The 14,112-nt window shown below is 44.8% G+C and overlaps 2 protein-coding genes across 4 annotated transcripts; both read left to right on the plus strand.

Annotated features, from left to right (window-relative positions):
* Positions 1 to 203: 203 nt before the first annotated feature.
* LOC106816952 (prefoldin subunit 4-like) lies at positions 204 to 793 on the plus strand. Its single transcript, XM_014821598.1, has one exon. It carries the CDS (start codon positions 288 to 290, stop codon positions 708 to 710), a length of 423 nt encoding a protein of 140 aa, XP_014677084.1. The 5' UTR covers positions 204 to 287; the 3' UTR covers positions 711 to 793.
* Positions 794 to 4,777: 3,984 nt separating this feature from the next.
* LOC106816953 (methyl-CpG-binding domain protein 2-like) lies at positions 4,778 to 12,860 on the plus strand. 3 transcript variants are annotated; one of them, XM_014821600.1, is made up of 8 exons: positions 4,908 to 4,992; positions 6,345 to 6,464; positions 7,742 to 7,875; positions 8,074 to 8,237; positions 8,492 to 8,582; positions 8,787 to 8,941; positions 9,888 to 10,020; positions 10,594 to 12,860. In XM_014821600.1, the coding sequence occupies exons 2-7, from the start codon at positions 6,448 to 6,450 to the stop codon at positions 9,987 to 9,989; spliced, it is 663 nt and encodes a 220-aa protein (XP_014677086.1). In that variant the 5' UTR covers positions 4,908 to 4,992; positions 6,345 to 6,447; the 3' UTR covers positions 9,990 to 10,020; positions 10,594 to 12,860. The 3 variants fall into 3 exon arrangements, with proteins under 3 accessions (XP_014677085.1, XP_014677086.1, XP_014677087.1); XM_014821601.1 differs by lacking the exon at positions 4,908 to 4,992 and adding an exon at positions 5,025 to 5,112; XM_014821599.1 differs by lacking the exon at positions 6,345 to 6,464 and having other exon boundaries at positions 4,778 to 4,992.
* The last annotated feature ends 1,252 nt before the right edge of the window (positions 12,861 to 14,112 follow it).

Genomic DNA, 14,112 nt, shown 5'->3' on the forward strand with positions numbered 1-14,112 from the left:
TAAGGTAATACATTAGTTGAGGGAAATAGAGGAAGAATTTGCAGGAGCTTACAGGAACTTTCCCCCTTTCCCAACGTTCTCCACCCTTTATTTGCACACAGGAATGTATGGGCTGCAGTAAATACAGCAAAATAATAGTAGTGTAGTAATAGTAGTATAGTAGTTGTAAGTATTTATTGGTTTTTACTTTTATTTGCAGCAATTTATTGGCAAACGTGAGCTCAACTTCGAGACTTGTGTCGTTGATGTGCATACTAACCTGGACATAGCAAACGGAAATCACTGCCATGGCCACTATAACGACGAAACCAGCCGGTGCATTGGACCCGAGCGCGGACATACAGGTGTCGTACGAGGACCAGCAGAAGATAAATAAATTTGCGAGACAGAATATGCAACTGCAGGAGCTGAATGATGAACTAGAGCGAAACAAGAAGCAGCTGCAGAACCTAGAAGATGCTGCCGATGATCTCCTGCTAGTGATGGATGAAGACGAGCTGATCCCTTACAGAGTCGGCGAAGTCTACGTCAACCAGACGCTGACGGAAACGCAGGAGATGATCGAGTCTGCCAAGGCAGAAAAGCAGAAGGAGATAGAGGAAATAAATCGCAAGTCTGCAGCAATAAACGTGATTCTGTCTGGTTTGAAAGTACAGCTGTACGCACGGTTCGGCACCAACATTAATTTGGAACCAGAAGCCGATGATTAGACTCAGGAACACTATTATTGTTTGTTGTGTGCTTGTAACACCATTATTGCAGTGTAATATATCAGCTATCCATGTGCAAGTGACTTGGAATGTCAGTTATTTTAACTGTACGCTTTAGCTTTTTTGTCTAAATATTATACCGGTTCTGCATTGATTTGGAAGTGATCAGCTAAGGATTTTGTGAATCTTGTTTCACATTCGCAAATTTCTAAATTAATGCGTTATTCCAATCCATACATGAAGAAATGTGTTTTGATAAGCTAAAGTATGTCAACATTGTAAATGCAGAGGAATGTCTGTTATTTTGGCTAAAATTTTATTACTTGCCGTTGACCTTATTGGCATTGAAAGGATTATATCCTGTAATTTTGCATTAATTGTATCCCCCGCGACGAAGTCGGCGGGATACTATTAGTTTCATGCTCCCATCTGCCGCCGCTCGTCCGCTGCAGAGATTTCCCTTCCGCATCTATAACTCGACCCCTAATTGACCTAGCATGACCAAACTTGTGATACTTACACCATCTTGGGGAGAAGGTGTGCAGAGTACCAAAACACCAGGTCACTGCGACCTTTATTTGACCTTTACCTTAATCATATTTCCCTTCCGCTCTCTAACTCGGCCCTAATTGACCTAGCGCTACCAAACTTGTATACTTACACATCTTGGGGAGAAAGTGAGCAGCGTACAAAACCCGGTCACTGCGACCTTTATTTTACCTTTACTTTGACCTTGATCACATCTTCGTTTCGCTCTATAACTCGACCCTAATTGACCTAGCGTGACCAAACTTGGTATACTTTAACACACATCTTGTGGAGAAGGTGTGTCGCGTATCGAAACCCGCTCACTGCAACCTTTATTTGACATTGACCTTGACCTTGACCTTCATCATATTTCCCTTCCGCTCTACAACTTAGCCCCTAATTGACCTAGCACGACCAAACTTCGTATACTTACACATCTTAGGGAGAACACGGGGGATACATGATGTAGTTGGCGACAACTGCCCTTTCTAGTTATATTTACCTCCGCCAACGAGGTAATGTAATCGGTCTCGTGTGTGTGTTCGTGTGTGTGTTCGTGTGTGTGTGTAGCCACTAGTTGTTGGGCGCGATCGATTCAGCAGCAGCTCGCCTTAGGGCGTCGAGTCAGCAGCAGCTCGCCTTAGGGTGTCCAGTCAGGCAGCAGCTCGCCTTAGGGCGTCCAGTCAGCAGCAGCCAGCAGCGAGCCAGCTGTTATACACATGTATAACATGTTACACGCTCGTGGAGGTATGCACTCTCCGTGAGTGCCCTCTGTCTAGTTGTAAACTGTACCAAGCTCTATCTTCTTGATATGTACAGTCAAACACACGTTTGGCAGTGAGCAGACAACTTTATAGGATGGACACCTGTCTATAAAGGATGCTTGGCATTTCTTCTGAGTGGCAGTTAAATAGTGAAACCAGCTCAATAGAACAGACACCAACACTAACAGACCCATAGAGTACACTGTTGCTATTTTCCCTTGAGTGAACCTTTGTATACATAATAAACTGTATATTGAAATAAACCATGCCTCAGCTTCAGAATATGATAGATGTCTTTGTTGTATGTAGGCCCTACTGTATATAATTATTGTATATCATTTTTGTACCAGTGCTTTCTCTTACCCTAAAAGATTATGTTTATAATTATATATGTATATATATGTATATATATATATATATATATATATATCAAGGAACTGGAACGAACAAGGACAGAGCCTGACATTGATCAGTTATAGATGAAACTGTGCATTACATTAGGGGGTTAGATAGGGGCAGGCTAGATTGACAGACGCAAAAACCTCAGTTTGAGAAGGTTCAAGTGTGTCTGACAAAGTAATAGTAGTAACCAACATTTGGTAACAGAATGCAACGAATTGTTTTCTGCAAAGCCAGGGGATATTCGTTTTGATGCGACTAACAGCTTGACATGCAAAAAAACGGATAAAAAAGGGGGTATGGCCCAGTGATGCAGTGGAGGGTATACTTATGTATACGCCGTATACTTGAAAAAAAGGACATTTTTGGGTATACGCACGTTACACGTATACCTAAAAAAAAATAATTAAGCTATAAATACAAAAAATAAAATAAATGTAGACTAGTAGATCTACGAATTATGAAAATCGTCGACATTCATACGCTGCGCGTGGTGTTCCATAGAATTCATTTGTGTTGGCTATCCATATACGCGACTAACTTGTGACAAATCAAACGTATTATCGACATTGATGATTGCGCATCCGCCTCCAAGGGCCGGCGGGGCGCACGTGGCGCGCGGCGCCCAGGCTATGCCAGTGTAGCGGTTTTGCTCTGTGCGACTGAACCGTGACTGTATGTTTACCGTATATGTCATTTCTGTCTAGGGGTATAAAAGGTGTCACTGCCGCGTGTAAAACCAGCCTACAAATTAGATCGATATAGCTATAGTTATAATACGTGTGCCGTGGTGTCGATGCGTAGATACTAGATAGAGAACGAAACTAAGTGATAGAGAGTAGGAACAATGAGTTATAATTAGGTAACCGAACTGATAAATCTTTAATACGTACGGTATAAACAAGGTACAGGGAATTACAGTGTTTCCTCTTATAATACGTACAGCACGTCAGAGGCGCCGAAAGTGGGGGGGGGGCGCCCCTCTAATCCAAAAGGGAGGGGGCAAAACCAAAACCCCCCCCCCCAAAAAAAAGAAGAAGAGTGGGAAATAAAAATAAAATGTATGAGCTATGACTTGGTAATTCTAACGTTCAAAAACTAATTTATAAATCCATTTTGAGTTTTCGCTGCGCGCTTTGCGTGATTGACGCTCACGTCGCACACACGCGCTCACGCACACACGTCGCACATACGCGCTCACGCACACACGTCACACACATGCGCTCACGCACACACGTCGCACACACGCGCTCACGCACACACGTCGCACATACGCGCTCACGCACACACGTCACACACACGCGCTCACGCACACATGCCGCACACACGCGCTCACGCACACACGCCGCACATACGCGCTCACGCACCCACGTCGCACATACGCGCTCACGCACACACGTCGCACACACACGCTCACGCACACACGTCACACACACGCGCTCACGCACACACGCCGCACACACGCGCTCACGCACACACGCCGCACATACGCGCTCACGCACACACGCCGCACACACGCGCTCACGCACACATGCCGCACATACGCGCTCACGCACCCACGTCGCACACACGCGTTCACGCACACACGTCGCACATACGCGCTCACGCACACACGTCGCACACACATGCGCTCACGCACACACGTCGCACACACGCGCTCACGCACACACGTCGCACATACGCGCTCACGCACACACGTCGCACACACATGCGCTCACGCACACACGTCGCGCACACGCGCTCACGCCCACACGATAAAAAAAATCGTGAGCCCCCTTAGGTCTTTGCCCCCCCCCCCCCAATCCAAAACTGCTTCCGGCGCGCCTGCAGCTCGTTAAATCACAGTATTACTTACTATAGTTCTAACTCCCAGATCGATCTCTAAATCCAACTTCTAAATCGAACCTCTTCTAAATCTCCCGTTTCTAGCTTTCTTCTAAGTCCCACTTGCAAGTTTTTAAATCTCCTGGTTATAAATCTGGTCAGGGTTGGGCCACTGGGAGGGGGGGCACTGTGTTTGTGAATCACCACCACGGCGCAGCGCCTCGTCGTTGGCTTGTTGCTTTGAGGACTGAGCTATCAGTGTAAGGGAGTATACCCAAAAAATGATTTACCACTACAACACTGGTGTGGTCAATCGTCAATCAAGTTGAGTAAAGACTTGCGTGTTTGCTATACCACTATTTTTTCAGTATCATAGTATTGAGTCTCTACGATTTAGCAGGGTATTCTATGTCTTCTATGATTCCCAGAAATTATAACTAAATTTTAAATCATGCATTGTTTCATTCTTGGAAATGGTCAACTGAATAAAGAACTGAACCGTGCGACTGAATCAGCGATTGACTTATATGTTCTTTTCTTAACAGTGCTGCCATCTATGAAATGTTTTTGTTTTGCTCAATTTTTGTGTATCTCATGTCGTTTCATAATAAAACACAAAAAAGGTGGGGAATTATTGGCTGAAACAAGCAGATGTCAATCGAAAAAATACGATCGGAGTGCACCGCGTTACCAAAGGGCTGGTACAAAGAGGAAGTAATACGACAATCGGGACTATCGGCCGGGAAGTCGGACGTGTATTATCACAGGTGAAGCTCGTTCGCTGACGCGAACAATCGAATCGTTCACCTTTGCTTTAGCCCGAGTGCAAACCTCCGCTGTCGCCTAGACCACACGAATCTTTTTTCCTCTGTACTGTAATTATCACGGTACTTATTCAGTTCGTGTAGGATTATATCACATGCGTGTAGTCGTTATTGTGGCATCACATTTGTTTTTACTTTTAGACACTTGTCTAGCCATTTCCTTGGTCTACTGACGGTTGCCTTAACACTGAATGATACTAGTAGTAGTAGTAGTAGTACTACTAGTCCTACTAATACTACTACTACTACAAGTAACTACTGTTTAAACCCGGAATTACTAACACAAAATGAGGATAAAGGTCTATACATTTCTGATTACAGTCCGACCTCCTTTATCCGGCCATCCGTTATCCGGAAATCTCGATTAACCGGCCGCGATCTCGCAATGTATGTTCTCTGTTTTTCATTTATTTCCACTTAAAAATCTCGCTCAAAACTCGCGCGATGTACCAACCGTACGTATGTTTGCGTGTGTGACCGCGCGCGCGCGCGCGCGTGTGTGTTGTCCGCTCGTGTCCGCTTAGATACAATAATGTAACCCAACAAGAGTAGGGTTACAACGCGAGCCTATTCTTTTCTTTGGAGGAGCCCCTGAGTGATTCACTCAGAGCAGTTTTATGGTGCGTTTTTCAAGACTACAACTTCCAAACTGGGTTTATTCTAAACACGAACCTTTCTCCGCTATCCTGGGACTTACTATGTATCACAATACTCTGTATTAAACTATTATAACCTGTTACAAAATTTCGAAGTGAGGAGCGGCGATATTTCGAGCGCCATTTCTGTTGACCTGTGACGTACAGATTCCCAATGCACATAGCGTTCGGCTAACTTCGACTCCAACACACTCCAATATCAAATGTATCATGGGATGCCTGCTGTCAGTCATGGCGTTATGACGAAGTTAGCCGAACGCTATGCGCATTGGGAATCTGTATATCGCGTTGTAACCCTACTTTTGTTGGGTTACATTATTGTATCTAGTGTCCGCTATGCCTCCGGTAAAAATTTTGTTTCATTTCATTTGATTTCCATTTCGTATATAAACCATAAAACACGACAGTTTGTTACAAATAATCATAGCAACGAGTAAATACATTATCACATGCATAAACCCTACTGAACTGCATAGAAATGCTTGAGCATAACTCTCATATCCGGCCAAATCCCATATCCGGATGGGTGCCGGTCTCGACGTGGCCGGATAAAGGAGGTCGGACTGTATTAATACTGCTAATACTAATATAAATTATGTAGTACTTTGCTTGTGTGTATATGCATTTTCGTTTTCGCAGGTAACTGAAAAACGCAAACTAAACACAAAACGATTGTATGCTAAATGCAATAGTCTGTTCATCGAAAACTGCAACCAATAACTACGTGCACAAATTTGCATAAATGCAAACAGTGTTAAGGTAACCATAATTCATGTAGTACTGGTAGAACATATTATAGTGTATTAATGCTCATTTAGTTAATGAAATAGCAATTGATCTGAAGGTATGAAAGCAGAATTTTTTTTTATAGATTCTGCCTTTCCTCTACCTATTCCATGACTTTTGTAACGTCTTTTCGTAGTGTTTTGCTTTGTTTCATATTGTCTTGCTATTTTGCCTTGCATCTTTTTTTAGCCACCAAATATTAGTGTGATGGATGATTGTTATAGCATTTACTCAAGAATTAGATAGAAATACCAATTTGGTAGTAACTAGATTCACCGTAATTGTGCCACGTTGGTAACCTGTTTGTTAAAGCCGCACTATGCGCATCTACACTATAATTTCTCCAGTACTAGACTAGCAAATACTTTGTGTCATGCAGAATCATACTACCTTATGACAAAATAAACTCTAGTTCCTCCCATTTCACTGCGCGTTGTCTTATAAAAGGCATTTGAAAATACCTCGAATGTTGTTAAAATTCTCTGATGTTGTTGACAGTTTCGCGTTGCTCTCCCAAGTGCAGCGGTGCTGCGGTACAGCGGTACTGGTGTAGCAAAGATAAAAACATGTGACGTCACCTAACCGCTTCAAGGATAAATTGTTTGGCAAACTTAACAAGTCGGCGTTGGCGCCAGATTACCAGATTTCGCACCTCTTTCTTGTGGGTTTTAAGCAAACGCGCAGTGAAATGGGAGGAACTAGAGTTTATTTTGCCATAAGGTAGTGTGATTATGCATGACACGAAGTATTTGCTAGTCTAGTACTGGAGAAATTAGCGTTTGGATGCGCATAGTGCGGCTTTAATACCATTATTCATTTTACCAAGTTAATTGGGATAATCTAGCTTTCCATTCTACTGAAATTGTAACGTTGTGCAAGCAAAAAACCTGTAACTATATGTACTATATACCCACAAAGCAGGCTACAAAAGCTACATAACGATCTAATTTATTAATATATGTGAAGTAGCTATGTATACCATATGATTATATGTCGTATGAAAGTTCATATTCAGAGTTTCTACCCACATTATAAATCATGCATTCCAATGAAAGAGCTAACAGATGATTTCCTCCAATGCCACTACAATAGCTTTCAACACAACTGCATTTAATCACTTGAATTACGAAGTACATATTGCATTAGACACAAGTATTAGTGCCATGCATATTAACAGAAATACACCTGCCCAACTTGTTAGCAGTTGATCTACCCATTTGAAATTAAGATGAATGTTGTCTAAATTCCAGCCCGGACGGCAAAAAGATACGCAGCAAGCCACAGCTCGCGAGAGAAGTAGGAGACATGATTGATCTAAGTGCATTCGATTTCCGCACTGGAAGAATGCTTAGCGGTGTGCTCAGAAAGAGTAAGAGACTGAAAGGTATCTCAATGATAAATTTGCCGACATTCATGCACATGCGTATTAGTGTGACAGTAGTTGCCCGTGGTTAAAAAACAAATTGAGGGGGGGGCTCATTTACGCAATACCGTTTGCGATACGTAGCGATTTGCTGCCCTTCGACTTGTAAACTGTGTCACGGGTTACAGAGCCGGTTGGTGACTCGTTGATGTGTTCCAGGTACGCAGTTTGACTATGCGCGGGGCGTGAGAAATGACGCCAGCCTGGTCCCACCGATCAGGCAGACGGCCTCTATATTCAAACAGCCAGTGACGGTCGTGAAGACTCAGAATAGCCGAGTGAAGTCGGAGTTGAAACACGGTCCACAAGACAAGCCAAAGCAGGTAATAATCGTTGATTCGGGGGAAGAACATCCCAGCGAAGAGATCGCACAGACGGAAAGGCATCGATGCTTGTGGCACTGGTAGCGCCGAATACATTGATTTGACTGGCTACAATCGCCAGTGTTCCGCTTGTGTTCTGCGTGTTGGTGTTTGGTGTAGAGAAATTTTTTTTGCCCGAATTCTCTTGGTCGAGAATGTAAACGTTTGCTATCCTTGCGAGTCTTATCAGTGTACATGTTGAATTTCTTCCACAGGTCTTCTGGGAGAAGCGGTTACAGGGTTTACATGCAAGTGATATAAATGGAAATGCCCTCGAATCTCTGAACCTGCCACACAATTTCAAATGTAAGTTCTTAGAACAGGTGTTGCTGACCATTACTATAGTGTAATATGTTGGTATTTCTATAGGAACCTCCTAACAATCAAATCAACAATTGTGCAGTCATCTTAATGGAACTGTTATGGTCTTTTTGACGATGAATCTGTCATTGCTCTGGACACGGATTGTGAATAAATTATAAGTGAACATGGCATTTTGCATCATTGCAGCTGTTGGACCACATGTGGAGAGTGATACACTATTACAAAGTATTGCCACGTCCTTGCACACAAGTGGACAACCCATTACAGGACAGACAGGTTCCAAATCGTCACTCGATAAGAATCCTGGAGTGTACTTGAACCCTGATCAACCCCTCATGCAGGTGTGTGCATGTGTCCATCACTGTGTGTGCACATCTTTGTGCATGCTAGTTTTTTAAGCTCATCTGTTCTGCCAGCTGTAGCTGCGAATCAACCTGGTGTGGTGCTGTCCTGAGTACCCACATCAAATTTTATTATGGAATGCGACTCAATTCGATATAGTGTCATATCGATGTCATGTAATCAATTGGTGAGAGCATCTCTCATCTGGCTTAAGAGGATTCTACACATACATTTTTATCCCACTGTAGGCTATTGATTTGAAATTAGTTACCTTGGTCCTCCTAATTTGCCTTAGTGCTTTAAAATTTCAAATCACTGTATTTTGCAGTATTATAGGACATTAATTTGTGATCACTGATGGTGTTTCCAAGAAGTCTTTTTAAAAATACTTGGGAATAAACAATATAAAGAAACTTGCTAGTAATCAGGGATAACGTTGAAGTAGATATAAGGTCAGCTAGACTTGGCTGATACTAACCAGTTTATTTTATGCATTTTGGATTATTGTGTAATTGATTAAAACTTGGGAAATAATCTCAAGGGCACAAATTACCCTAAATATATATAATATTTAGCAGTAGTTCTTTATCCTGTGCAGGCTCTAGGAAATTTGCTTTGAGATTCTATTTTTCTAACATATTTCATGCTAAATTTAGCATGCATTCTATGCACCGGTAAGTCTTATAAGCCGCAAAATACTTAATCACTAAATCTTCTTCCTTCCTAGATGAAAATGGGACCAAACTTTTCTAATTAAGTCCATGATAGGACTAAAAACTATAAAAAAAAACAATAAAAAAATATAATATAACATATCTTTAATATTTAATATACAAATGACATTAATTCAATTTAAAATTGTGAAAAAAACAACTACGTAACACTGTAAACAAAACAATTCCCACATCCACTTGTTAGTGTGTTGCTCACGTCGGTGTCTTGCAGGCGCTCATGGTGAGTGAGGAGGACATCAAGCGACAGGAGACGAAGGTGCTGGAAGCGAGGAAGCGGCTCGAGAAAGCCCTGCAGGTGTTTGCCGAGGCGTAGAGATGCCGCAGTGGCGCCCCCACGTAGCCGAGTAAGTAGATGGGGACGATGGGCGTGGGTCGCAGCGTTGTGCAGGGTGGTTCCTCATTTCAGGGGCTCTTCGAACGTTTGACCTCCCTGTCCTTGGGTGTGCAGCTTGCCTGACGGTGGGGTGTGGTCCACGTGATCTTGGTGGGTAGCTTGCCTGATTTTTGGCGGTGTGGCACATGTGGCCTTACTGGGCAGCTTGCCAGAGAAGATTTTTAAGCTGCGTTGAGCTATAAGTGGGCTGTGGCTGAATTTCCTGCCCAGTGATAGAGCGCACAGTGAGGCAGTGGGCTGAACTGATGTCTGTGATCGCATGTGTGCCTTAGAGACATGTTTTAAAGCAATGAGTTCACGTTTTCCCTACCGCTCTCGTAATTTTCTTGACCGTCTTGATACTAACTGGTATTTCTTGCATAACACCATGCGTGTACAGTAAGGCTAACATGTCCTAGAACACAAACGCATCACTAATATGGCTGCTAACAGGTTAGCCTTAATTTGTCTCTGTGTAATAATTTTTTCGATTTATATGAGAGACAATAGCTTTAAACCACTTTTTTCTCCTCTTTCTACACAGGTGACGCATGAGATGGCCTTGAACTTTTCTGGACACACGACCTTTTATTTTCGATCTCTTTTCGAGTCACTCGGTTGCGTGCTTTTGAAGCTTCCAGCAGTGGTATCTTCATATGTGTAACTATCGTGGAAATCTCGCGGTGACTGGACGGTGGTGCCACCTTCTGGGCTTCATGCAAACTCGCGTGGCAGGCAGTCTCGTTTTCGGTTTCCGCGTGCGTAGCTGCGCCGACGGGGGGACGCGCCAACGAGAAAACGGTGACGAAACACAGGAACGCGAAAAAGAAACTATTCGTGGTTGCGAGCAATGCGGATATTATGCGATGTGACGACAGAAGTGTCTGTGGAGGTAGATTATCGGTGGGCCTCGCGACGCAGCTTTCGCATATGGCAATGGCTTGCCAACACGGTTGCGGCGCGAGCGTGTGCGAGAATTCTGTTGAAGCGTCTCTGGCCGCAAGAATGCCGCTGCCGCAGCGTGTCCGGCCGGTCAGCACAGACGCCGACCCTCGGTCGAGGTCAGAGGTCAACGGAATACGTTCCGAGGTTCGGGCGAGCAGATGCCGACGTGCCGGCAATAGAATGTACATACTTCACGTGCGGACGTACGTCAGTAATCCCAATATCGTAGTGGTAAGGGGACGCGACGGTTTGTTTTATCGCTCTCGAGGTAGCTACACGTAATAGCTGCTGCTCAGCAGGCAGGCGGTCGTAGCCAGAAGGGCAGACAGACGTGCTTAATCAGTTTCCCCGCATCAAGCAGCGTGGCCTCGAGCACCAGGTTAACGCGCACATCTATGTTATCGTTAGTTTGCCGGAATGTGTCTATCTGTGCGGAGAGAATATGAACGGGAAGCTTATATTACTGTGTCTCGCTGCTAGGGATTACTGGAGGGTTTTGCCACTGTTCAGTTACTCTCAATCAGGGGCCTAACACTTATGTTTGCACCCCCCGGGGCAGGCGGGAGGTTTGCGAGCGACAGGGGGGAGCACTGTATGAAAGCACGCGATTTTCTTTTTTTTTGTAGCGCATTCATAGTGAAATATTTATTGCTCCCACGCTGCGTCATGCACGTAGCAGAAAATGATTGATTGTGTAAATTATTAAAGGTAGTAGTAACGCGATTATTCGACGCTGTAAATCGGAAGCAATTGAGTTTGCGCTCGCTCATGCGGGCGACGTGCGGAGAGGAGGACAGCGCGCGCTCGCAGTGAATGCTCCCGTGTCATCCCACGCTGTCCGTTATTAACTCGCAGCATCGCGATATCTTCTGTCGGCGCGGATGCCACGGCGACGGGAAGCGTGAAGCCGTTGTCGTCGTTTGCGCATTTTTGAGGGGGGGGTTTTTCTTCGCATTTTTTTCCCGACTGCTGTAGAAAGTGTGACTATAGTTCCGCTGGTGTTTCGCGGCAATTGGTCGTCTTTGTTTTGAGCTGGGGGGTGGGGGGAGGCTATGAAACCGCATGTGCTAGCATTGAAGTTTGCGTGCGGCTGCTGATAAGTTTACATGCATGCCCTTGCTTGGGTCGTCCTACGAATATTCGTCTGCCTCACCTGTCAGCCGTCTACCTTGGAGAAGGTTATAGCTGATGATCGTCGAACATAGCTATTGGTCCTGGAGTATAGCGATGGGCCTTGAGCATAACTGATGAGCATGGAGCATAGCTAATGTACATAAAGCATAACCAAAGGGCATGGAGTATAGCTTATGATCCTGGAGTATAGCGATGGGCCTTGAGCATAACTGATGAGCATGGAGCACAGCTGATGTACATAAAGCATAACCAAAGGGCATGGAGTATAGCTTATGATCCTGGAGTATAGCTGATGATCCCGGAGCATAACTTATGGCATGGAGCATAACTAGTGGCATGGAGCATAACTTATGGGCATGGAGCATAACTAGTGGGCCTGGAGCATAACTGTTTGTCGTGGAGCATAACCATAAAACTACAATGCTTTTTTTGCTCAGTCAGCGTTTCACTTTTTTAACTGTCGCAGTGGGAAATGGCGACTGGAGGACCAGCGGCGCCATGTGCTTGTTAAACATTGTGTGAGGTTGTTCTGCTCCTGGGCTTGTTTGGTGAATTGTGATGGGAAAATTGCTGGCGGGCGTGTAGACGAAAGTTGCTGGATAAGCGCGGGCCGTGGTGCGTACGTATGCACTACGGGACGTACACGTGCGATCCTGCTAGCTGAATGTTTCTGCTGCAATTACACAGTATGTTTTCATTCTGATTATGGTAATAAACACGATTTTATAGCAATTTTCGTGTATTGTGTCGTACTTGCCACGCATTCGACTCCGTGCGTGTATGAATGTTAGCGTGCTTACCTGTCTGCGCGCGTGCACGCCTTTCGTAATGCATCGTGCGTGCGCGCGCGCGTGTGTGTGTTTGCCGGGCGTCCAAATTATCGTTTGTATATGTCAGGTCGGTATGGTGACAAGAGGCAGTGCAATCGAGACGAGGACGGCTCTGCTGCTGCTGCTGCTGGGTCGTGTTTTTAACCGCAGTTTTTCCTACGAAAATTATTCTATAGCCACGATATAAGCCCACGTCAGATCGGCGGTGTTTTTTTCATAGGGTTAAACGCAGTTATGTGTTATTATTCACTATATGTGCTTGGAAAAAATGCAGACGTGCGTGTTGAAATTTCTGGCTGAAAAGCTGCGAAATGACGATAAATGTGCAGTAATTGATCATTTAATTAATTTGATGTGAACGACACACAGGAGCGTTACTACAATAGCTCACATGGTTTTCATTTCGCACACATTGAACGTTTTGATTGTTTTGCAGCAATTAAGTAGCAATTAGTGTGGCCTTTACACTGCTGACGTGTCATTGGCTCAACGCTGGCTGGCAGGTACACGGAGTAGCAGGCACGTACTACGCATTGCGAAATGCCCGCGTGCACCCACACATACACACCCGGCACGCACGCCCACATGCACCCACACACACACACACACACACACGGGCACGCGCGCACACACGCACGCGCGTACACATGCACATACGCACGCGCGTACACACGCACGCGCGTACACATATGCACATACGCACGCGCGTACACACATGCACATACACGCACGCACGCACGCACGCACATGCGCCGCACACCGTTACAAGCACTCCCGCTCAATCAGAGGTTGATGGGAGTTGATAGAGTACTCTCTCCATCAGGATTCTTGTCAAGCGATGAGCTGGAACCTGCTATTGCTGTGATGGGTTGCTTGTCTACTCGCGTGCGAGAACACGACAACGCTTTGCCACGGTTTATCACATCACCACTTCTGCTACAATGATGGGACCTATAGCTACGATCCAGTTTGATGAACAGCTTCGCGCAATACCTTAGTCATATAGTCGTCCGCCGACAACTTTTTGATGCACTGCCCGGCCTGGTAAAGAACGTGCGTGCGTGTCTATATGTGCGTGTGTAAGCGTGCGTGTGCGCGTGCATGTACGTGTGTGCCTGTTATCTGCGCACACAGCGGTACACACATAAAAATAA

The sequence above is a fragment of the Priapulus caudatus genome, unplaced genomic scaffold (assembly GCF_000485595.1).
Source record: "Priapulus caudatus unplaced genomic scaffold, Priapulus_caudatus-5.0.1 Scaffold1544, whole genome shotgun sequence".
Taxonomy (NCBI): domain Eukaryota; kingdom Metazoa; phylum Priapulida; class Priapulimorpha; order Priapulimorphida; family Priapulidae; genus Priapulus; species Priapulus caudatus.